The 22,971-nt window shown below is 39.2% G+C and overlaps 2 protein-coding genes across 4 annotated transcripts in view; both read right to left on the bottom strand.

The window, feature by feature from the left end:
• Nucleotides 1-13,729, bottom strand: part of LOC141442178 (tetraspanin-33-like) — a 185,707-nt gene extending 171,978 nt beyond the window's left edge. For all 3 annotated transcript variants that reach the window (XR_012452901.1, XR_012452900.1, XM_074107085.1), the window contains exons 1-6: nucleotides 13,498-13,729; nucleotides 4,675-4,749; nucleotides 3,602-3,730; nucleotides 1,139-1,312; nucleotides 548-727; nucleotides 116-291 (exon numbers count right to left, since the gene is read on the bottom strand). Coding sequence is in view for 1 of the 3 variants with exons in the window: in XM_074107085.1 (XP_073963186.1) it covers nucleotides 116-291; nucleotides 548-727; nucleotides 1,139-1,312; nucleotides 3,602-3,730; nucleotides 4,675-4,749; nucleotides 13,498-13,581 (818 nt within the window). In the remaining 2 variants the exon portion in view is untranslated. The remainder of the gene's footprint in view (nucleotides 1-115; nucleotides 292-547; nucleotides 728-1,138; nucleotides 1,313-3,601; nucleotides 3,731-4,674; nucleotides 4,750-13,497) is intronic.
• Nucleotides 13,730-20,070: 6,341 nt separating this feature from the next.
• Nucleotides 20,071-22,758, bottom strand: LOC141442188 (cytosolic beta-glucosidase-like). The gene is made up of 3 exons (XM_074107100.1): nucleotides 22,419-22,758; nucleotides 21,440-21,678; nucleotides 20,071-20,263 (listed from the first exon to the last, which is right to left on the bottom strand). Exons 1-3 carry the CDS (start codon nucleotides 22,614-22,616, stop codon nucleotides 20,110-20,112), a joined length of 591 nt encoding a protein of 196 aa, XP_073963201.1. The 5' UTR covers nucleotides 22,617-22,758; the 3' UTR covers nucleotides 20,071-20,109.
• Between the last annotated feature and the right edge of the window lie 213 nt (nucleotides 22,759-22,971).

Below are 22,971 nucleotides of genomic sequence, written 5' to 3'. Positions count from 1 at the left end.
AACTCCTGAATCATTCGATTATTTAAAACATCACCGCTTTTAACACCTCGATTGAGGGGGTTTTGGGAAGCTGCCATAAATAATGTTAAGAGTAGTAAAGTACACTGTGGCTAACCTGGACTTCTGAAGTTCGATCTGTCCCTCGAGTGTTTTAGCGAGGTAGATGACGAGCAACTGCGCGAGCGCAACACCGAGCGCACCCGAAGCGATCGTGTACAGATTACGCTCTGCCCACGACCGCACTATCTCTATGCACCCGCTCGTCCACACGCGTTTGCTTGCCTCGGCCACCTGGAAAGGGTTTATTTTTATTTAGGGGGGCATATTTATTTTTAAATTACGCTTGCGCCTGTTTGCTACACCATATTGGTAAAATTGTGTTGAGACTTATTTATATCCACATCATGGTTATGTACATACAATTTATGGCAAATGAAGAAACTGAAACTAATACTTTTCAAGTAGCCTCTAAAATTTCAAGAAGCAAAGCTACATTGAAATCAACGCCATCTATAATAATCCACCTGAACCACTAAGCTCCACTCACCGGGTAATTCTGCACCCCATAGCCACACATAATGTTGACGAGTCCCGAGGCTATGTCGGTCGCGTTGATGCAGCAGGAGAAGGGAACCCCACACCGCTCCACGGAGGGCGAGGAGCAGTTGAAATACTCGTTCTTGGACCAGTCCATGTAACCGTCCGAGGTTAGACCGCAGCAGTGGAACTGGGGACAGGAAAGTCATTGGTTCTATACGAAAAATTAAAAATTGATTAGGTGGGTTCTGAGTCTTTCCAAAATGATCACTAAACTTACTTAAATTAACAAGAGAACCAATGAAGAAAAAGAGTTGCCTCGCTACTCCACCACCACCAGTACTGTGATAGTACAAAGCATAATACTTAGTATAACTCTGACAAACAACAACCGCATCACACTTTAGCAGTTTGTGGGAAGCAAAAATCGGAACTATCAAAATGTCCCTTTTTGCGGTCCGAATGGGAAGATGGTAAACCATTATGCACTACATCTTATTATTTTTAATATTCCTATTCCCATTCCTATTCCTATTTTTATTTTCATTCTCATTGCCATTTTTATGGTAAACACCCCAAACAGACTAGTATCGGCACTTACATCGCTCTGAGCAAAGTCAATGAAGTTCTGGAGATCAGGATCATCCCTGTACGCGTGCAGCACCCGTTCCGTGAAGCTAAGCTCCAGTAGACCGTGCAAGGAGCGCGGGAAGGCAAACCCGCAGACCGCGCCCCCCATCTCCACGAGGAAGAGAATGAGGAGACAAAGGGAGTACTGAAAGAAAAATAGAAAGTGACGGAATTATTATGCATCTTGTCCGTACATAACCATAGGGCCCACGATATACTAGTGTCGCTGTCATCTCAGCTCTGGTGCCATAAAACCATGTTTCGAACCGCTCGCACGTGGGAGGCTATCGCATCTCTCGCTCGGACATTGCAGCGGCTTGCGAGCGAGATCCGATAACCTCCCAAGAGCTAGCGAGAGATCCAAAACATGGTTTTATAGCCCTGGAGCTCAGATGATAACGGCGCTGGTATAGTTGACGCAGTATGCACGGAGCGGGTGGACGCGTATTGAAAATTAGTATGAGCAGCGCTAACTGCGCGCGTCGCGTGCGACAGATGTTACCTGCACCCCCGCACGCAGGCGTGCGCCCGCGAAGTGCACCCGCACCAGCTAGTGTAGCCCTTACCTTACATAAATAACCAGCACTGGAAGGGACCATATATTTCCTACTTCAAAGAGGTTTCGGCAAAGTTGTTGGATTTTTAATAGCAATAAAACTAAACTGTTACTATATTAGCAATGGTATGTTAACTAGGGTTATGGAGAGGGTTATGCTCGGGGTTTCTCTGCGGGATAGAATCAGACATAGCCCGAAGAATTGCGAAACTGAAGTGGCAGTGGGCGGGGCACATTGCTCGCAGGACTGATCTGGGGTCAATAGGTTCTCGAATGGCGTCCGCGGTCCGGGGGACAAGCTGTCGGTAGGCCTATATACAACAAGATGTAGCGACGACCTGGTTAAGATCGCAGGATCGCGGTGGATGCGAAAAGCACAAGACCGGTCTGAGTGGAGAGCCTTGGGGGAGGCCTATGTTCAGCAGTGGGCGTCTTTCGGCTGACATGATGATGATGATGATGTTAACTATGTTATTGGTCCCTTTACTTTTAATTTAGGCTCCGAAAAATTAGGGACGACAACGAGCGAAGAGAGGAGTGTTAGGTACAATTGCGACAACAACGCGTGAGCCGAGCGAGCGAAGCTAACGCGCCACGACAGCGGCCAGCGAAGCGCCAAGACCTAATTAATTTAGGAAATAATTTGGGCTCTACCAGTGCTGCTGCTGGTTATGTAAGATGGTTATGTACAGTCAAGTGCAAAGATATCGATACGGCCAAAGTTACAAAAATATGTTTAAACTTAATGTTAAGTGCATAAAGTCGTAAATAGATATTTTGTAAGTTTGGCCGTGTCGATATCTTTGTACTTGACTGGAAGGAGGAACAAGGGGAAGTATCCTTATCAGGTAGTCAACACTTTTGTTAGGCAAACCGGAGAGGGAGTTGCCACGGGATTTTTGTTTGTTTACTCTTTCACACTAAAGTCTGCACAGGCTTGGATGAAATTTGGTATGTCGATATAACCGGACGTCTGGAATAACATATACGCTTATTTTTATTACTCATCATGATCTCGCTAAATTTCATATATACTACGATTATATATGAAATTTGAAATTGTGGGATTTTAGGTAAGTATTTCGTGAGACGAGATATATTGTGGAAAGGTCCCATCTGCTAAACAATCACTCATTCACTTTTGGTGACTGTGTGATGTTATACTATACTGTTATGAATCTCAAGAACGCGCGACTTGACTGTGAGATTGTAAACATGTGCGCTACGTTAGCGTATGTCATACAATCAAACACTACTCATACTAGGTACACAGCTGTATTTTATAAATAACTACGAGCAATACTATAAGAACGTAAAACATACCTGTTACATTAATTATTTCGGCCTATACAGGGTTTACACCGATCGGTCAGTATCGGAAAGTCAGAAACTATAAGACATACGAAGATCTGTTCTTCAGAACCATGACATGTCATCGATTTTACTAACAAGAAAAACTGCATTCATACATTAAAAAAAAAACTTTTATTCACCTCGGGAATCGAACCCGGACATTTTGAAGAATAAAACTTATATGGCGTGAGCCATAGTTCCCACGCGGGCCCAGTGCGGATTGGGAACTTCGCTACAGTTCGAATAACGCAGCTCTAGCGGAAAAAGGTTGGCGGAGCGAGGATAGGTAAATGAAGCGATTCTATTGGTTCATGACAAACACAATCCTCGCACATCTCTGATGGAAACACAGCCTTTGAGGCCTTTGAGGTTGTAATGTGTGGAGTTCTTAAACTTCTGAGCAAACATTGGATCAAAAAAATGTGAACTCTACTCTTGTTAACGGAAGTAGACGCGTGTTCAGATATTTTTGATCAAATATTTGCTCAAAAGTTTACAAACTCGACTGTACTATAAAATACTTACAAATTTGAGCAAGCAAGTGTTTTCCCGCAACGCGCCGACGCATCCCGCGAAGCTGACGACGAAGACAACGCCACCTAGCAACGCGAGCAGCAGACTGATGTTTAACATCACATCGTATACTGTATCCAGCTGAAATCATAAGTTGGAATTTATAGAGATGCACCGGGTACCCGGCTAGGATCCGGTACCCGGCGGTTTCGGCACTTTTTCAGGATCCGGCCGGATACCGGATAATAATGCCGGATAACGGGTAAGTAAAAAAAAAAGGAAACCAACTGTTTTCATAGGAAAATATTTATTAAATTTAGTACTTAAATCAACTTATAATTTTAACAAATAAAAGTCTTTATTTATCATTATTATAGTAACTAACTAATCATTGAGATCCATTTATTTAAGTATTAATTTGTTAATTTTTTAATGGCATCATCATAGTGAATCAATAATCAAACTTCAAATTCGGCAGATTGTGATGTAAAAACACAAGTTTTTCGGCACGCGTAGGATCTAGTCTGTTTCTTTTCTTTTCATACACCAATCCAGCCTCCGAAAACAGTCGTTCTGAATATACGGAGCTGGATGGAGTTGATAGGTATGTACATGCTAAGTTGGTTAGTATACGGATTTGTACTCCTGTGCACTCTAGCATAGCTTAGGTAATGCTCAATCTCACACACAGACAGACACGCTGACGGCACCCCCCCCCCCCCCTCTCTGCCTCACCCCGCACCGCTTAGCCGCATTTTAATTTTTTCCGCAGATTCAACAAAAATTATGCCGGGACCCGTTACCCATTACCCGGCAAAACCAGGATCCGGACCACCTCTAGAATTTATTGAATCAGACTTTAATTTGTGGAGGTCCATATCAATGAAATGAAAACAATTTTACACATTAAGACATGATGTTAGACTCTAGAGATCACAACCGTTCACCATACCACCAGATGTTAGGCATGATGTTAAAGATGCCTAAGATCTGGCATGGTGAATGACTGTTGCTCTGAGGATAATCTCTTGTTTGAGTTCAGAACGCGTGGTACGTGTTTTTTAGGACTAAGTCTACTGTCATACCTTGATAAGTCCCGTAGCTTGCCATTTGTCAACGAAGGCGTAGAGACCCACAGCGATGAGCAATCCTCCAAATAACTGAAAAAACGGTAATAACACATCATTTTTACAAAATTGGTTATTTTTTTATCGAAAACATAAGTACCGTAACGACCCGTGTGGTGTCGAGTTAGAATTACACCTCTCTATTTCTTCCGTGGATGTCGTAAGAGGCGACTGAGGATATAGGTTAAGGTATACCGTAGGCGACAGGCTAGCAACCGGTCACTATTGTACCGTTATAGTCAAACTTAAAACCTAAAATTGCTAAAAGTGGCTCTGAAGCGGTAACGTTTCGTGTGCTCTGCCTAGTGCCTACTTCATTTGGGAATACAGGCGTGATGTTTGTGTGTGTGTGAAAACTATTTTAGTAAGCAGTTGGGTTCGTTTTAGTGTCCGACCGATTTTTTTTGTTTTTCTAAAAGCGCAGATTCGGTTTTAGCTCTAGTTTCGGCTGAAAGCAAAACCGTAACCGCAACCTTTATAAACGTGTTTAAATCGTTCATTAAAATGTCGGTGGACAGTTCTCTCTTGACAAATGAACAATGAATCACCCGTGATTCATGTTACATCTCGGCCTGTTTATGGCCCACTGCAGGGCACAAATGGGTGAGGACCAAAAAGTTGCACACCGTTAAAGCTGCGTTAGCAGGTAGTTATAATTTCCATTAACTTTTTCCGTTGTGACACGAAAATTAATCATACTTCGTGTCACAACGGAAAAAGTTAATGGAAATTATAACTATCTACTAACGCAGCTTTAACGGTGTGCAACTTTTTGGTCTTCACCCAAATAGGGTTGCCAACTATACTGATAAAAACAGTATTATATTGTTTTTGACTACTATACTTTACAATACTGTTTAAGTATACAAAATACTGTTTTCAGCAGCCTCTTATTTATCCTAATTTTAGTTTTATTTCTGACGAGGTCTATTTTGTCTTTAATGCATTAAAAGAAAATATTGTTAATTTTTCTAAAATACTGTTTATTTCCCTTCTGAGGCCTAAATATATTTTATTTCTTGTAAAAAAGAGTTGGCAACCCAAGGCACGCGGGCACAATTTGGATTGGGAACTTACCTGGCATTCATGTAGGTGGTATAAAATAATTGTTATGTGAACCAATCAGTAGCGTAGCGTAGTGGGGGCGGAGGGGGCGGTCCGCCCCGTGCGGCAATTTGGGGCGGCTAATTCCATAATAAATAATACTGAATAATATCTAGATAATAACATATTTTCAGTTTTGTCGCACCTACGATTCGTATCGATTAGAACAAGCCCGAAATATTCTATGACTTATACTGTGACGAAACCAGCGAATCCACTTTCTACAATGACATCTTAGTTTTTTAAAACCTAAACAAGAGGGCGGTAAATTCTTCGTCCGCCCCGGGGGTCTGATACCCACGCTACGCCACTGGAACCAATAATTATGATACAAATCAATAATAGCCAATTGTTTATTTTATTTTATAATTCCGAGCTACAGGTCTCCTTCAGACAGAGGGTTTCCATAAAGTGCATTTAATTTCACGCACCATTGAATCTTCGCACAGGTCTCACAGCTGGGTTTCCACACACGACTCAGTGTCCCCCACGCGGAGAGGCCATTGCGGATTGTATAATAATTTCACGCGCACCATTGAATAGCTTCGCAGGTGTGCGCAGGTTGGCTCACAATGTATTCACCTTATAAACTCGTGGTTTTCAAATGTTATTTCACACACGAATTTGTAAGAACTCAAAAGTGTGTCCGGGGTTGAACCCACGCTCCTCTGCTTGAGAGGCCATAGGTCAAGCCACCATACCATGGCTTTAAATGGAACTGTTACACTTTCACTTTTTAACAAAAATAGCTAATTTTAAACAGTTCACGGAATATTGATTAGTCACAACATTACATAGCAGTCTTGTAGATATTCTGCCTTCTAATGAATCGTAAATAATGTGTTAGTTAATACACTGAAAATCTCAGTCCGCAATAGTATTTTTTTTATTGTCAGTTAATTTATTGTATTTATTTTTTTGATATAATGTAATTTCTCCTACTCGAATGACTCACTCAATAATGATAAGGGACAACCATATATTGCAATTAGGGCGTGCAAAACCGGAAGGTTTTCAAAACCGGTTTTGAATTGCGGTTTTGAGAGCCCAAAACCGGAAACCGGTTTTCCCGGTTTTGCAATGTTTTTAATATTTATGGTAGAATGGTAGTTTTAGAACAATTTAATCATATTCTATAGTTTAATACCATTATAATATTAATATATAGTTCAATTTTATTACAATTTTTATATCTTTCTTCGTTCTAAAAAAATCGATAACAATCATTTTCAATTTAATTTCTTTAATCTATAATGAAATAACTACCTACCGATTAATGTTATAAGTTTGTAGACGTATATCTATTTTAATTGAAATAATAATGGTTAAAAACGCAGTCAGACACATTTTAAGTAGGTTTAAATAAATCGAGGATATTCTGGCAGAACCGGATTAGTGCACATTATTAATTTTTATATGTTTTTTTAGATAAATAAAGCAGAAAACATTGAGTATGCCTATATATGTTACTTTAAAAAAATGCACTTATTTGTTTACTTCAGAATACCCTAGGAAGAGTAAGATTATCGATTACATTTATTTGCACATATCTAAGCCATACCACATATAAGTACTTTTTAATGTCATTGGTAGCACTTATAGTACTACTAGCTTTTGCCCGCGGCTTCGCCCGCGTGGTCCCGTGCGCTGTTCCCTCGGGAACTGTGCATTTTTCCGAGATAAAAAGTAGCCTATGTCACTCTCAGGCCCATAAACTATCTCTATGCCAAAAATCACGTCGATCGCTCCGTTACGGCGTGAAAGGCGGACAAACACACAAACATACAAACGCTCTTTCGCATTTATAATATTAGTATCGATAGGGTTTTGCAATAGTCAGCCCTTTGTATCTTACGCACACATGGACGCGTGTACAGACGTCGTCGTGCCTATGTAGATTCAAGAACGCGTATTTTGTACGGCGTGGCCTGGCCATCCTGTGGTTGCGGGTGCATGCGAGGGTTACGGGCGGAGGTAGGAGTGTAAGTAGTATAGATAGGTTGCGTTCGGATTTCGGATATTATTCGATGACTCAAAATTAAATATTTTTAGAGCGTCAAAAAAAGTTGATTTAAATCAAAATGTACGTCATCAATAACAGAAAAACCGGAGGTGACTCCGGTTTTTGTTTCAAAACCGGTTTTGAAAAAATCGGTAAATATTGTCCGGTTTCCGGTTTTCAGCAAAACCGGAAAACCGGTTTTGCACGCCCTAATTGCAATGTTATCAATGTCATCGTACCGCAGCCGCAGTCACTGATATCATATCAAACATGGCTCTGAAAGAATAATGTTTGAAATTGACAAAGTTGCTTTACTGGTGTGAATGAAAAGATTTTCGGACAGAGTACAGTCGAGGAAACTCAATCACGAACCAGGGTAGTTTTTTATAATCAAAACGGATGTGTTTTGGCTTCCTGAAATGTGTTTTCGTAAATTGTACAATTCTCAAAACGTCTGCGTTTTCACAATGTTTAGTTTCATTTATCAGCTTTCTCAAATTGTCTGATATTTAAAATGTGTACAATCTCAGGAAGTCGTCTATTCATAATATTACATTCCATTAATATTAAGCATTACCATAATTTTTGCTTTCCGTTATGATCACTTTTTTAAATAGGCTATAGTCTTGTTATGTTTGTTTTCCCATAATGTCTGCTTTATTTCAAAACAATGTTCCAAGGGATTTTCGTAGTTTAGTTTTTTTACTAAAATCAATGCTAATAAATGCGAAAGTAACTCAGTCTGTCTGTCTGTTACTCTTTCACGGCTAAACCGCTGTACCGATTAAGATGAAATTTGAAGACCATTATTAGAGACATTTTGAATCTTTTCTGGAATGCCAACGTTATAAGAAGGCGGATATATTGAGGTTGCAGACATTTTGAGAATAAGCACTTTCTGAAAAGCGAACATTATACAAAAACTGTCAGTCTTGGAGACAGGCAATTTTATATAGCTGATATTTTGAGAAGCTGACCTTATGCAAAAGACGTGTTGACTAGGGCTATGCGGTATTGGGCTTGATGGCAATACCGGTATTATTCCGGTATTCAAATTTTGAAAACCGGTATCCCGGTATTTCGGTAATTTTTCGGTATTTTCCATATTTTCCCTTTATTTTTCTTTCTTTCTGTATAAGTCTGTTGTTTTGTTGAAATATAACCAATATACATGAAAAGCAAGATTTAATAAACTTCCCTTTTAATGAGCAAGTATTAAAATAAAAAACTTAAGTTGTTAATTGTTAACTAATACTTATATAATATGGAATTGGATTCTCTAATTCTTCGGTGAAAATTGTTTCACCGATTATTAGTTCCCAACCAAATTTTCGCATAATTTCTTTCGCTTGTACGAGGCTCATTAAATATCCAGTTCAAGCTTGAAAGGTCTCTACTGATGAAATCTACGCTCCGCCCGGAACCAGCTCAGCTCCAAAACCCCGAGAGCTTTCAGCTCAAACTTCAAAACCATTTCGAATGCCTAGGTAGCGAAGCGACGAGGACGATTACAACGACGGGTTTGTGGAAGCTGTCCATACGATCGGATCTAACTTCTTCAAAACCCGCCGTACTAGAACCAATAAGCTCTCGCGCTCTGGCCTTAGGCTCATGCAGGTGAGGCGTTTTCAAAATCTCTGAAGCGCGATGTACGCCGATTTAATACTAATAAATAGCATTGAAGAGGCTATTGAGCGTATCAGAGGCTCTAAGGTGTTTACCAGGGATCTGTCTGTAAGTCAAAGCCGGTTAATGAAGTTGAAGACCGACGACGGCAGAATAATTTCACCCAAACCTGAGCTGTTGGGGGAAAACGAGAGGTTTTATGGATAGCGACACGACAACCCGAACACCCGTCGAAAATCTAACTAAAGACCCGAGGGCTAGATTAACCCGACACTATCACGAAGACATCCCAGACGTCAGCCTGTACGAGATTAGTATGGCCCTCAAATAGCTTAAAAATGACAAAGCCCCGGGTGACGATGAAATTACAGTCGAACTCTTGAAGGCGGGTGGTAAACCAGTCCTTAAGGACTTTAAGACGCCGTTTAGTTCCGTCCTCCACCAAGGGGGAACATAGAAAGCATGGAACAGAAGACAGTGGTGGTGCTCATCTTCAAAAAAGGTGATAACACCTTGCTGAAGAATTATAGACCCATCTCACTTCTGAGCCATGTTTACAAGCTGTTTTTCAGGGTCATCACAAATCGTCTCGCAAGCAGGTTTTGACGATTTCCAGCCTCCCGAACAAGCCGGCTTCCGAAAACCTATAGTACCGTAGACCACATGTACGTTGCGGCAGGTTATACAGAAGACCGAAGGGTATAACTTCCCCCTTTGCCTTGCATTTGTGGACTACGAGAAAGCCTTCGATTCGATCGAGACTTGGGCTGTGATGCAGGCTCTCCAGCGGTGCAGTTGACTACCGGTATATCGAAGTGTTGAAGTGTCTGTACAAAAACGCCACTATGTCCGTCCGATTACATGACCAGAGCACGAAGCCTATTCCTCTGCAGCGGGGAGTCAGACAAGGAGATGTGATCGCTCCGAAACTGTTCACCGTTGCATTGGAGGATGCTTTTAAGGTTCTGGACTGGAAAGGACGAGGCATCAACATTAATGGCGGGTACTTCACTCGCCTTCGATTCGCCGACGATATTGTAGTCATGGCTGAGACCATGGAAGACTTCAGTGCTATGCTCGCCGACCTCAGCAGTTTCCGACCGAGTTGGCCTAAAAATGAACATGGGCAAGACGAAAGTCATGTCTAACTAATGTCCATGTTGTCCCAACTCCCGCAATAGTCGGGGGCTCTGCGCTCGAAGTTGTTGACGACTATGTATACCTGGGACAAACGGTCCAGTTAGGTAGGTCCAACTTCGAGAAAGCTTACACTACAAATAAGCAAAGCAAACTTGTGCGCGGTAAATTTGAAATTTGAAAGTAGATTAAGAGATAAGTAACTTCAAAAGCCATAAGTCTGAAGACAAGTTATTAAAGTGCTTTCTTGTTTGAAATTAAAGTCGACTATTACTATTTTAAGCACAAGTCAAAATACCGAAAAACCGGTTTTGTAGATATTTAATACCGGTATTAAAAGAGGGGAAAAAATGACCGGTATCCCGGTTTTTCGGTAATACCGAATACCGGTATCCATGCCCTAGTGTTGACATTCTGAAAAGCAGACATTTTGCGAAAAATACATTTTTAGGAAAACGGATATTTCAGGCCTGAGCCCAATTATTGCAATTACTACTTATTTGCTATAGGATAAAATGGCTTGTGGTTGTGAAAGTATAAGATAAGTATGCATTACAGGTAGAAAACAATTGGCTATTTGTGACAAAAAGTATCTAAAAGTAATTTAAACTAAGATGGAACTTTTGTAAATTATGCAAGTGATTTTTATAATTTAAATTTAAAAAATACTGTAACATCAATGAGTTAGAGTTGAAAATCCAATTAATCAAGATAAATGCAATGGAAACAGTCAAGTAACTTTCACAAAAAAAGTCTATGCAACTGAGATTGTCTGGGATTGCTGAAATACTTAACAAAATGTTATTGACTAACTTGGACTAGCAGCTTCGCTTGCATGAACCGTTAAGTCTGGCAATCAAATAGAAATTTATTTTTAAATTCCTATGGGAGTTAGCAAAAATAGGGAATGTGCATGAAACAATTTCTTCTTATAGTACATTGTGTGATAAAAGCGGTAAATAAGGAATTACGAACGAGAGCCTATTAGATGCCCGAAGTCGAAGTCTGAGGGCTTTAATGAGTCGATGTTCGTAATTCTAGTACCGCCCATGCGACATACAAGGTTTGTCATCACATTAGCGAGTAAAATTGCATATTTGTAAAAGAAAAACTAATGTTTTTTCAAAAACCGAAATCCCGATACCGCTGACTGCGCTATTCTCTCCATACAAAATTACCTATTTCTGCATACATTTTGATTTTTTGCCGCTCAGTATACATGCATATTCCATAATGCCCCTTTTGTGCTACGTATGATTTCATTCCATCTTTCAATATTTATTTGTCCCAGAATAGCAAGAAAAGGCCTGCTGTGTTATGGAAACACTGCAGTAACAACTCCATTGGTTGTTGACAAGTGAATTTTAATGAAACACAATTCATCAGTATCTGGATGGTATGGGTTTGTTGAATGGAGGTGTAAATGTGATTCTGAGTCGACCACTTTCATAAGAAACAACGCTGATTCAAAAGATTTCGGTACAAGGGAGAGTGCAACATGTATCTGAGGATCCCCATGAGGCTGACATAGTCACATTTGGTGTACTAAAAGCCTCTTTAAAATGTAAATTTAAAAAAAACATCAATACATTCTAGAGAGTTATCTTAGAATAATTATTTTGCTCCGATGTATGTAAAAGCTTCATTATCACAGGTTGTAATAGGATAGAGGATTTAATATATTATTTGGTGGAGTGTGTACTGACTAAGGATAGCTGTGATACATAGTTCACTGACTCAGACCAGATACCTTATTGCCTGCCGTAAACTCAGGTTTCTATAGTCCTAGCGTTCATCAATAGTCCAAACGGACTTATTAATATTTTAAATAATTATGGAACCGCTAACGTCATCTAGGAGGTTCATCGCAGCCTAATCCAATAGAAAATGCATGATGAACCTCCTAAACGTTAGCAGTTCTGTAATTGTTTGCAATGTTAAAAAGTCCGTTTGGACTATTGATGTACCCTTGGGACTATAGAAACCTGAGTTTACGGTAACATTTCTGATGCTCTCCATTGCAATCAAATGACAGATTTTGTATGCGAAAACTGTAACTTGATTGCAATTGCAAGCATCTGAAACGTTAGGCAATAAGGCCTCAGTTCAATGGGGCAGTGAATGTTATTATAAGTTGTCCAGTATTGGAACAGTTTATATGTAACAAGTGAAGCTGTCATGTAGCTCAAATCCGGGCTCTACAGAAAACCACCGTTGGTTTTCTGTAGAGCCCAGATTTGAGCTACATGACAGCTTCACTTTTTTTTTATTATTACGATGATTTAACCCATCACGCGTCCTAGAGACTACATTAGTCCCTAACTTTTTTGCAGGAAATGTCTTAAGAGACTACTGGTAGACTAGTCTTACTACCTTTTTTTTTCAGTGTTAATTTTTGTTCTCCTCTCTTATGAAATTTTACTGCCAATGTTCAACAGGAAAAGACCTTATAAATTAAATATTGCGAAACAATAAAAAATAAATGTATACATGGGTTTTCCTTCCCATTAGTTTGCAAACAATGCTCACAGCTTAGTAATCTAACTAATTAGTAACTTATCAACCAATTCCTATTGGCGGTTTTTCGTTCGATAAATCCACCAGTATAGAATCAACAGAACAAAATATAAAAGCACCAGCTAACAAAAGATAGTTAGATAATTATATTCCACACACAACAGTGAGATAATGCAACGGAAGCGATGTAGACATATAGCTGCAAAACCGTTTTACCATATAGTCAAACCACGTCCCATTCCCAGTCTGGGAAAATGATTCATCGTAATACACGGCGTAACAATAGGGGAACAATAAAAAATGAAAAACCACATTCACGTGAAAGTTACACGATTATTATCACTAAATATAGTTTAAGTATCATATGTAGCAAGGGAATATTAAGTATCACTTACCCAAAATATAAAGTTTAGCACGAAAATCATATATTTAACACAGCCACTAACGTACGTAAAGTTTGGTCCCCTGCGTCTCTGCATTTTGATTTAATGCGTCATTAAATGGATGTGATGACTGTTTATTTATATTCTCACAGAATCAGTGAGAATTTGGATGTTTGTTAATATTTACAACAATAAAAACACAAATAATCCATTGATGAACGACCCCCAACCAGTCATTTCTTCGACAAACTGTCAGTGCGCAATCGGCAGTGTTGCCACCTAAGTTATTTTTTTTACCCTAATGCTACGCGAAATTACCCTAAATTAGGCACTTACTTTTTTTACCTAATTAAAAAAAAAATTAAAACAAAGCAATGAGGGCTATCGTTTTTAGTCTCACTAGATGGCGCACTGTTGCGTGAGGTTTTTTAAGTATGGCTTTTCAAAGTCTGTTTACGGGTGTGAAAACAAAGTTTAGATTATTTAGTTAATACACCTTAAAACCGTACCATAAAAATATCGAGCATGCCACAGTGTTGCATAGTCCCGTTTTGTTCAGGAAAAAGGGAGGACAAAGGTTTCCGAAAGACAAAACTGTCTCAAAACACAGACATTCATTGCCCGGGAACGCATATTTTGCCATAATTAATTTCAGACATTGCAAAATATTCACAAAATTATTCTAATTATAAATAAACCCGCGTAGCTCACCCAAAAACTATGAGATTTGACATTTCGGAGACCTCACGCTACACTAGCGCCTCTAGTGGCGAATTCATACGCGATAGCCCTCATTCAATGCGATTTATTAATAAACTAATTGCTAAATTACTACTCCGTTTCGAAACATTCTTGGAATGCATCCATAATAGTCTTGGCTTCTATGTCATCTGAAGTATTTTTTTCTTGAAATCGTACATTTTATTCGAAAACTTTTACCCTAAAAATACCCTAAATAATTTTCTACCTTAAATACCCTACACGCGTAAATTACCCTGAATTTAGGGTAAAAGACCCTAAGGTGGAGACACTGGCAATCGGAAGCGCATAGACAAAATACATAAAGGTGGCCTCACACTTGATTCGAGTTTCATTGGACGCACATTTTTATTGTTTATGATCGTGGCTACGCACGCACTATCCGGTTAAGTTAAACTTGGGTTAAACGCGCGGTTTTAGTTTAGCGCGCCGTCACTCTTCAAAGTACAGCGCGCTAAAATCACGCGGTTAGCCGCATTGCGCGTACGTAGTCTATGAATTATGTTCGTTGTCCCGCGGCCCGCGGGAACTATGTAATTTTCCAGGACGCAGTTCATTGTCCTTGGTATGTGCTTGCAATTTCGTATTCCGAAATCATTTGTTCCTCTTTCATTTTTTAGGGTTCCGTACCCCAAAGGGTGCCAACGGAACCCTATTACTGAGACCGCTGTCTGTCCGTCCATCTGTCACACACAGGGGTATATCTCTTGAGTCGTAATGTGTTAGTTAGACACTGAAATTTTCACAGATTATGTATTACTGTAGCTACGCTATAACAACAAATACTAAAACCGGCCAAGAGTGCGGACACCCAGGATAGGGTCCCGTAGCCATTACGAAAAAATCAAGTAATATTTTTCTAAGGATTTCGTATTTACTAAAGCTGCTATTGTACTCTACTATTTAAACTACTAAGAATTCTCAAGCAATCTTAGCCGCTATAATTTTACTTGTAAATTTGATATACATATTTACTCTCATTCTGAATTTTTCAAATTTTTCTACCTAACAGTTTGGATTTTGAAGGGGGAATATTTCGCAAACACATCACTGAGTAGGAAAATCGTCTTAACAATCCCCCAATGATTTTAGAAGACCTTTAGATACCCCACACTATAAGGGTTTACTTTACTTCTATGAGAGGTACCTACCTACCCCAAAAAAATATATATATTTTATTTTATTTTACCACTTTGCTGGCGTGACTGATATTTATGTATATTCATGCCAAATTAGAGCTTTTTAGTACTAACGGTCTCTGAGCATAGCCGCGTACAGACAGACGGACAGACATGGCGAAACTATAAGGGTTCCTAGTTGACTACGTAACCCTAAAAACAGAATAAAATAAATATTTAAGGGCCCACTCAAAAAACGTGATTGTTTTGATGTTTTTTTTGCTTGATATTTAACGGCAACGTAGACGCTTGAAATAATCACAGAATCTTTACTTGTTTAGGTAATCGCTTTAAAAACAAAATAATTATATGTTATTATGTTATTATCGTATATTATATGTACGATATAATTATGTATGTATTCGTAGATGTATTGCTGTTACGTTTAAATTTTCTTATCTACTTTTGATGCACCACCTGTTGTAAACTAGTCCTTCCTTCTTTCTGTAAAAAAGGTTGCCTGGAAGAGATCGCTCTTAAGCGATAAGGCCGCCTATTGCTCACCTTGTATTTTTTTTTCTCTGTGTATCTGTTTTCTGTATGTCTGGTGTACAATAAAGAGTCTTTGTATTGTATTGTAATTAAATTAAAATAAAATATTTTCTTAAGATGGCTCCCATACAACAAATTTGTTTTATTTGCCGTTTTTTTTTGCTAATTTCTAATGTTGTATAGATAGTGGTACGGAACCCTTCTTGCGTGAGTCCGACTCGCACTTGGCCGGTTTATACACCTACTCTTCAATACTGGACTATAGATATCTAACCAATTTAAAAAAATACAAGTTATACCTACAGCAATAAATACTTAGTTTATTAAAATTACATAATAATTTCTGTTTATTCGTCAATTCAATAGTCATGGTGGTGCCGTCAGGCTGGTAATCATGGTCGATGACTCTGTTCTTGATGATGGTGTTAATTTGTACACGAACGCGGACTTTCAGGTTACGCGGAACAAAACCCAATTAATAATGACCACGATTGTCTAAAATATTCTGTCTTACTTCCTCAGTCTTGTTGTTTACGAATTATAAAACTTCAGAGCCTACCAGTAAACCAGGAATCTGACTTTAATTTTTGTGATTATTATAATAAACTACGATTCTGGCAAACAACTCTCGCTTCCTCTACATTCATCAATCTTTTCATGCATGCATGTCGGCTTAGAGTACTCCTGACCCGACCTTACTTCAGAACGTCCCCGATTTGATCGTGGTACGTTCGTCTAGGCCTTCCTCTCCCAACGTTCCCATTCACGCTCGTCTAGGCAAGTGGAAGGATGTAGTCTCTGCCTACCCCGTTGGGAAAGAGGCGTGATTTTATGTATGTATGTATGTATGTATAATAAACTAAACTAACAATCAGTTTTATATGCCCATACTTTGTTTACGAATTCAGAATAGCCCTTGTTTTTTATAGATAACTGTTTAGATAACTTTTCTTTTTTTATCCATTACAGATCATACATGGCACTCGCTAAGTCTGCTTAAGATATGATAATGCATGTAACATGCAAGAAATTTGCTATCATCTTGCTACATTATCAGAATGGCAGATGCTAAAACTGAAGTATCTGCTTAGTGGACTGTGGAATATTACAAAATGTGTGAAGTCATATTGTGCATGTGATGCATCGCTACAGGTGATAAGTGATAAGTTAATCTAGGTATTTAGTTCACGTGACGGCATAACACCAATACCTACTATGCCTATGATACTAAATATTAACACACACCCACAAACATCACGCCCGTATAAATTTTCTTCTTCATTTGTTCAAATAAAAGCACATTTGTTAGCCACCATATTGTTTAATAGATCTGCCAAAACATTACACAAGCCGGGGCGGCAGCAAAACCACCAAAACCTACTATACCATAGTTATAATGATATTGTTGGCTGCACACAAACATCACGTCCGTATTCCCAAATGGGGTAGGCAGAGCACACGAAACGTTACTGCTTCGGAGCCACTTTTAGTAATTTTGGGTTTAAAGTTTGACAAAAAAAGTTACAATAGTGACAGGTTGCTAGCCTATCGCCTACGGTATACCTTAACCTATATCTTCAGTCGCCTCTTACGACATCCACGGAAAAAATGGAGAGATTCTAACCCGACACCACACGGAGAAAAATACAGTTATTTGGTTTGAATTAGGAATGATGTAAAGACTTCACATTAGATATATCGGAAAAGTAACTAACTGATCATTTAGTTTAATTTTGATCTGGCATAGGCCTATAGTTCTTTAAAACAAAATGTGCCTGAAAATGCCGCGAAACTATGCATTTTTAAGTTAAAAAAATGTTGACTACTTTTAAAAGCTATTCTAAAAGAACACAAGTAAAGCAAATAATGAATAAATTGTTTTCCAAGCCGAGGTAGTCACCGGGTTACCTCAGGGGTGTGTACTGCGATCATTGTGATTTATTTTGTACTTAAGAGAGTAACTAGTGATCAGCCAGATTATATAATGGCCACACTGTTAGCAAATGATACTCATGCTGAAAAAAGTGGTACCAGTGATATTTAATATTTAGGATGTTCATCTTATTTTTTCTTTTCATAGTGGTGTTATAAATTAACGTAGGATTTGAATTAGGTAAAAAGAAGTCCGAGTAGTTCTCTGCTATTTATATTTAAGTTTTTGACTCATTTAATCTATCTACATAGCGAGCATTCTTCCTCTCACTCATAAAGCATAGATTCGTGTCATTCTTACTCATTTACTCTTACGTCATTTTTCTGTCATATCCAAACATTTCATTTCCCACATTAGGATTTTATGATCACTTACCACTTACCTAATATGACGAAAGTTGATTATTGAGAAATGAATCTTGAAAGTGATTCTTGATATTATAATGGCTACACTTTTTATAGACTGCTCATTCATGTTTATTTATTATTTATTCATAATTCTGTTTTTCTGTATATTGAATTATTTTCTGTATATTGATGACATTTAGTCTCTCTCATTCAATCTTGTTTCAACATTTTTATATTCTCTTGCTTCTGAACATTTTAGGAACGAGATTTTGCATTAGATACACATTACGTGCAAAAAAAGCCGTGGTGGCCCAGTGGATGGGCTCTCCAGCAGAGGATCGTGGGTTTAAACGCGCGGGGTTTGCACCTGTCCGAAATTCATGTGCTTAATTATTTGAAATTTACCACCAGCTTTAGGGTGAAGGAAAACATCGTGAGGAAATCTGCACAAACCTGCGAAGCAATGGTGTGTGTGAAGTTTCCGATTCGCACTGGGCCCGCGTGGCTACGGCCTAAGTCCTCTCATTCTGAGAGGAGGCCTATGGCCAGCAGTGGGAGATGGAGCCGTTTTGTCACCTAACTAGTTTTAATTATTATTGATTATATGTATGTTAGTCTGTAAGGTATTTAATTTATTGTATGGGCCATGTTGCCCTAAATAAATGGATTTAATACTTATTATAGGCTGGGATGATGATGATGATCATAAAAAGCCAAGGAACAAACTACCCCTTTCCTTTCTACCTACAACCTTACCGTGTCTGTGTGTCTGTCTGTGGCACCGTAGCTCTTAAACGGGTGAACCGATTTGAATTCGGTTTTTTATTTGAAATCAGGTTTTCTATTCTAGCGATGGTTCTTAGACATGTTTCATCAAAATCGGTTTAGCTGTTTTTGAGATATTGAACTTTGAAGTGACAATGACGGGGGTTTTCGAACTTTTTGTTGGTTAGGTTATAACTACCAATTAAGAGCTACGGTGCCACAGACAGACACAGACACACATAGCGGTCAAACTTATAACACCCCTCTTTTTGCGTCGGGGGTAAAAATGAGGGGTGTTGTGAGTTTGACGCCGGTGTCTGCCTGTCTGTGGCATCCTAGCGCTCAAACGGATGGACCGATTTCAATACGGTTTATTTTAAATGAAAGTAAGTTTCCTGGCGGTAGTTTTTAGCTATGTTTCAATAAAATCGAGCTGATTTTGAGATATAGAACTTTGAAAGGATAATGTCGGGGGTTTTGCAACTTTTCTAAGTTTCTAAGTTTAATTAGCAAGGTTATTAACAAACACCCTGTTTATCCACTCCAATATGTTTAATAGCGACTGAATTTTTAAGCATTTATAGCCATACCCATTGTATTGTATGTAATGTAGAACTTTGTCACAGCCATAATTTCGGAGAAAAAGTTGGGTGAAAAACGTTTTTGGACTAAGCCCAAGCACTAAATTAATTTACTGCTAGAGTTTATCCGCGGCTTCGCACGCGTAAAGCTGTTAATTCGGTAGTTAAAATTGATATTCCGGGATTTTAATTTCCGAGGAAATTCCCAAAATGTCTATCGTGGATTTCATTGACTTACTAAGAAAAACTGTGCAAATTTCATGACTCTAAGCCCAGCGATTGGTAGTTTCAAGATTTTGTCCCTATCCCGTGAGAATGTTGGGATAAAAAGTAGCCTAGGTGTTATTCCAAACATCCAGTTATCTACAAACCAAATAACATCCAAATCCGTTCAATCATTTTAGCGTGACGGAGTAACAAACATACACATAGGCTTATAAATAATTAAGACTTGATTATTGTATCCGTTGCCAAAGTAAATCTATAAAATACCCACTTGACAAGATGGAGGGAGTATTAAAAACAAAATAGCAGAAGTAAATAATTTATTAAAGCTTCATTATTTCAATTTATTCGTCAATAGTCATGGTGCTGCTGTCCGGCTGGTAATCGTGGTCGATGACTCTGTTCTTGATGATGTGTTTGTACACGAACGCGGACTTGCGAGGGGTGCGCGTGCGCGCCGAGTCGCTGAAGTCTACTTCGTACAACCCGAAAAGTTCTCTGCAACAAGACAATCATCTACGTATAATTTAGAAAGACTAGAAAGGAAGCCTAAAATCTAAGTGGATTTGGAGGGGCAATTGATGATTTTACTAAAGGAACCGGCCAAGTGCGAGCCAGTATCCATGAATATTTAGTGTTAGCAGAGCCTCTCTCCTAAGATAACCTAACCATCAATCAATCAATATCTCAAAAACGGCTGAACCGATTTTGATGAAACATGTCTAAGAACCATCGCTAGAAGGTTTTCTACCTGCTATCAAATAAAAAAACCGCATTCAAATCGGTCCTCCCTTTTAAGAGCTACGTGCCACAGACAGACAGACAGACACACAGACATACAGACACAGATAGCGGTCAAACTTATAACACCCCTCTTTTTGCGTCGGGATTAAAAAATGGACAGACAGACAAACAACGGGGCTCCGACTGGGGTTTCGTTTTTTTCTTGAGGTACCTATGGTATCTTAAAAATGTAAGTGGAATATTCGGATAAAAACGATGATGTTAATAAACGTCGAAATTTTGCAGTAGTTATAGAACCAATGCACTTGATGGGTAGACTAAAATAAATTTCTTTTGGTAAAAATATACATACAGCCGTGGAAGTACCATAATATTGTGTAGGTACCATCAGCCAAATATGTGGTCTACCACCCTAAAGCTGATAATCGTTTGCATGTCATAAAATAATAATGCCAATAGACATGTCTGTCAATTTGAAAGTTCGCCTTTAGCGACATATTCATTTGATAGGAACTTGTTGAAAAATTGGTAGACCACTTATTTGGCTGATGGTACCTATACTTACTTGGTAAGAGCCGTGATGGCCTAATGGTTTGTACCTACCTATCGCTTATCAAGCAGAAGATTGTGGGTTCAAACCCCGGCTCGCAATTCGAAATTCATGTGCGAAATAACACAATAGAAATTTACCACGAGCTTTACCGTGAAGGGAAACATAGTGAGGAAACCCGCACAAACCAGCGGAACAATTCAATGGTGTGTGTGAAGTTCCCAATCCGCACTGGGCCGGTGTGGAAACTACGGTCCAAGCCCTCTCATTGTGAGAGGAGGCCTGTGCCCGGCAGTGGGACATATATACGCTGGTATGATGATGATGATACGTGGTAAAGGATGAATCAGGCATTAAAAAGTATTTCAATAATCCCTTACGTGTATCCTTCCATCCACTCGAAATTGTCCACCAAGCTCCAAGCCATGTAGCCTTTGAGATTGACACCAGCATCCAAGGCGTCCAGAGCGCTCTCCAAGGCAGCACGGTAGTACTGAATCCTGTCGTCATCTACTAAGCCTCTATGAGTAGACCAGCCGTTCTCGGTGATGTATATAACAGGATCATTGTATTTGGCTTTGAGGTGAGTCAGGGCGTTGTATGTGCTGTTAGGTGCTTGCTGTAAAACAGAAGAATGTGTTTAGTATTTTTTTTCCGATGCTTAAGTGCAACTGTGTGACTATGCCAGCCTTATTGGGAGACTCGATGGCCAAATTCATCAAACATGTCTCCTGCTATGTTCAGATTCTCTGGCTGCAAAGGAGTGCTTGATGAATCTATATACCTATTCGTATTGCATCTTCCGATACCGGATAACCCAAAATAATGTTCACTGCCCCATTGAGCAGGCCCAAATCAGTCAACTAGTTGTCTCCCAACTAATATTTGGAGTGTTACAATATTGAGCATGAAATAAAAAGAACATGTCGCTGATTCTTACTAAATGTTTCCGTGTGTCTCATCGCTATTCACTGTAGTTCCTGTGAAGAAACTATTGCTATTCCTTTTCCGCTTTCGATTCTTAACACTTTCCTTCTTTTATCCAGTGTTTTGGACCTAGTGCATAAAAGTTGCAGTACTACAGCGAAAAATTTCCTTTTCTTCGGAGCTCAGTCAAATTACGAGGAAGAATTTTAGCCGGTATTTTCGTGAGTTATGCCTGCCATCTTGTGCTGTCGCTGAGAGCAAAATCCCTACCTAACATGTATCGAAACTGGTATCCAAGGCCGTATTAGCAACATACTCAAGTTCAAGTGTTTTTGCCTACGTGGGATGTTTTGCTACAGATAAGATATAAACACTTGAAACGGCTCGTGACTCTGACTGAACTCTCCACAGATGTTAAATAAAAGTACTCACAGTCAACCAAGCCGAAGCTGATTGCGGCCAATCTTCTGGCACGAATAATCCAGCATCGACATCATCAAGTAGGCCAGGAACGAGGTTTTCCCTTTTGTAGTCAGTAGCCGAAATCAAATATGATGTGTAATGGTTCACTCCAAAGAAGTCTGTAGCTCCTTTTACGAAAGCCCTCTCTTCATCAGAAAACTCAGGCATTCTGGACCAGGGGTATCCCTGTTCTTTGCTCTTCGCAGCTACGCTTTCTGCAAGTCCTTAGGGAATCCACCTTGCTCGGAGAAAATGGGTTCTGCGTATAAGCCCCACTGAAATGTAAAAAAATATTTTAGAAACGTATTTATTCGCTAGAAAAGAAAGAATAATGCAATAATCGTCGGTGAGACAAACTCATTCTACTAAGTACAATCAGAATTACTTGACGCTACAGAAGGTGATTAATCTGAGTAATGGGGCTGGTGCAGGCCGTTTCCAACCAAAGCAACTGGAGGTGCATATTATATAGGGGAGATCTATGTGTGGACGTCTTACGGCTGATAAGGTGATGATGATGATT

The sequence above is a fragment of the Choristoneura fumiferana genome, chromosome 25, assembly GCF_025370935.1.
Source record: "Choristoneura fumiferana chromosome 25, NRCan_CFum_1, whole genome shotgun sequence".
Lineage (NCBI taxonomy): Eukaryota > Metazoa > Arthropoda > Insecta > Lepidoptera > Tortricidae > Choristoneura > Choristoneura fumiferana.
The sequence above is the reverse complement of the archived record's forward strand: the minus strand, read 5'-3'. Positions and strand labels throughout refer to the sequence as shown.

Excerpts from the sequence above, each read along its gene's own strand:
- LOC141442188 (XM_074107100.1), bottom strand. The coding sequence starts at position 22,616 with ATGCCTGAGTTTTCTGATGAAGAGAGGGCTTTCGTAAAAGGAGCTACA. Across the intron at positions 21,679-22,418 it reads CAGCTTCGGCTTGGTTGACT|CAAGCACCTAACAGCACATA; the intron begins GTGAGTACTTTT and ends TCTGTTTTACAG. Across the intron at positions 20,264-21,439 it reads GAGTGGATGGAAGGATACAC|AGAACTTTTCGGGTTGTACG; the intron begins GTAAGGGATTAT and ends GTCTTGTTGCAG.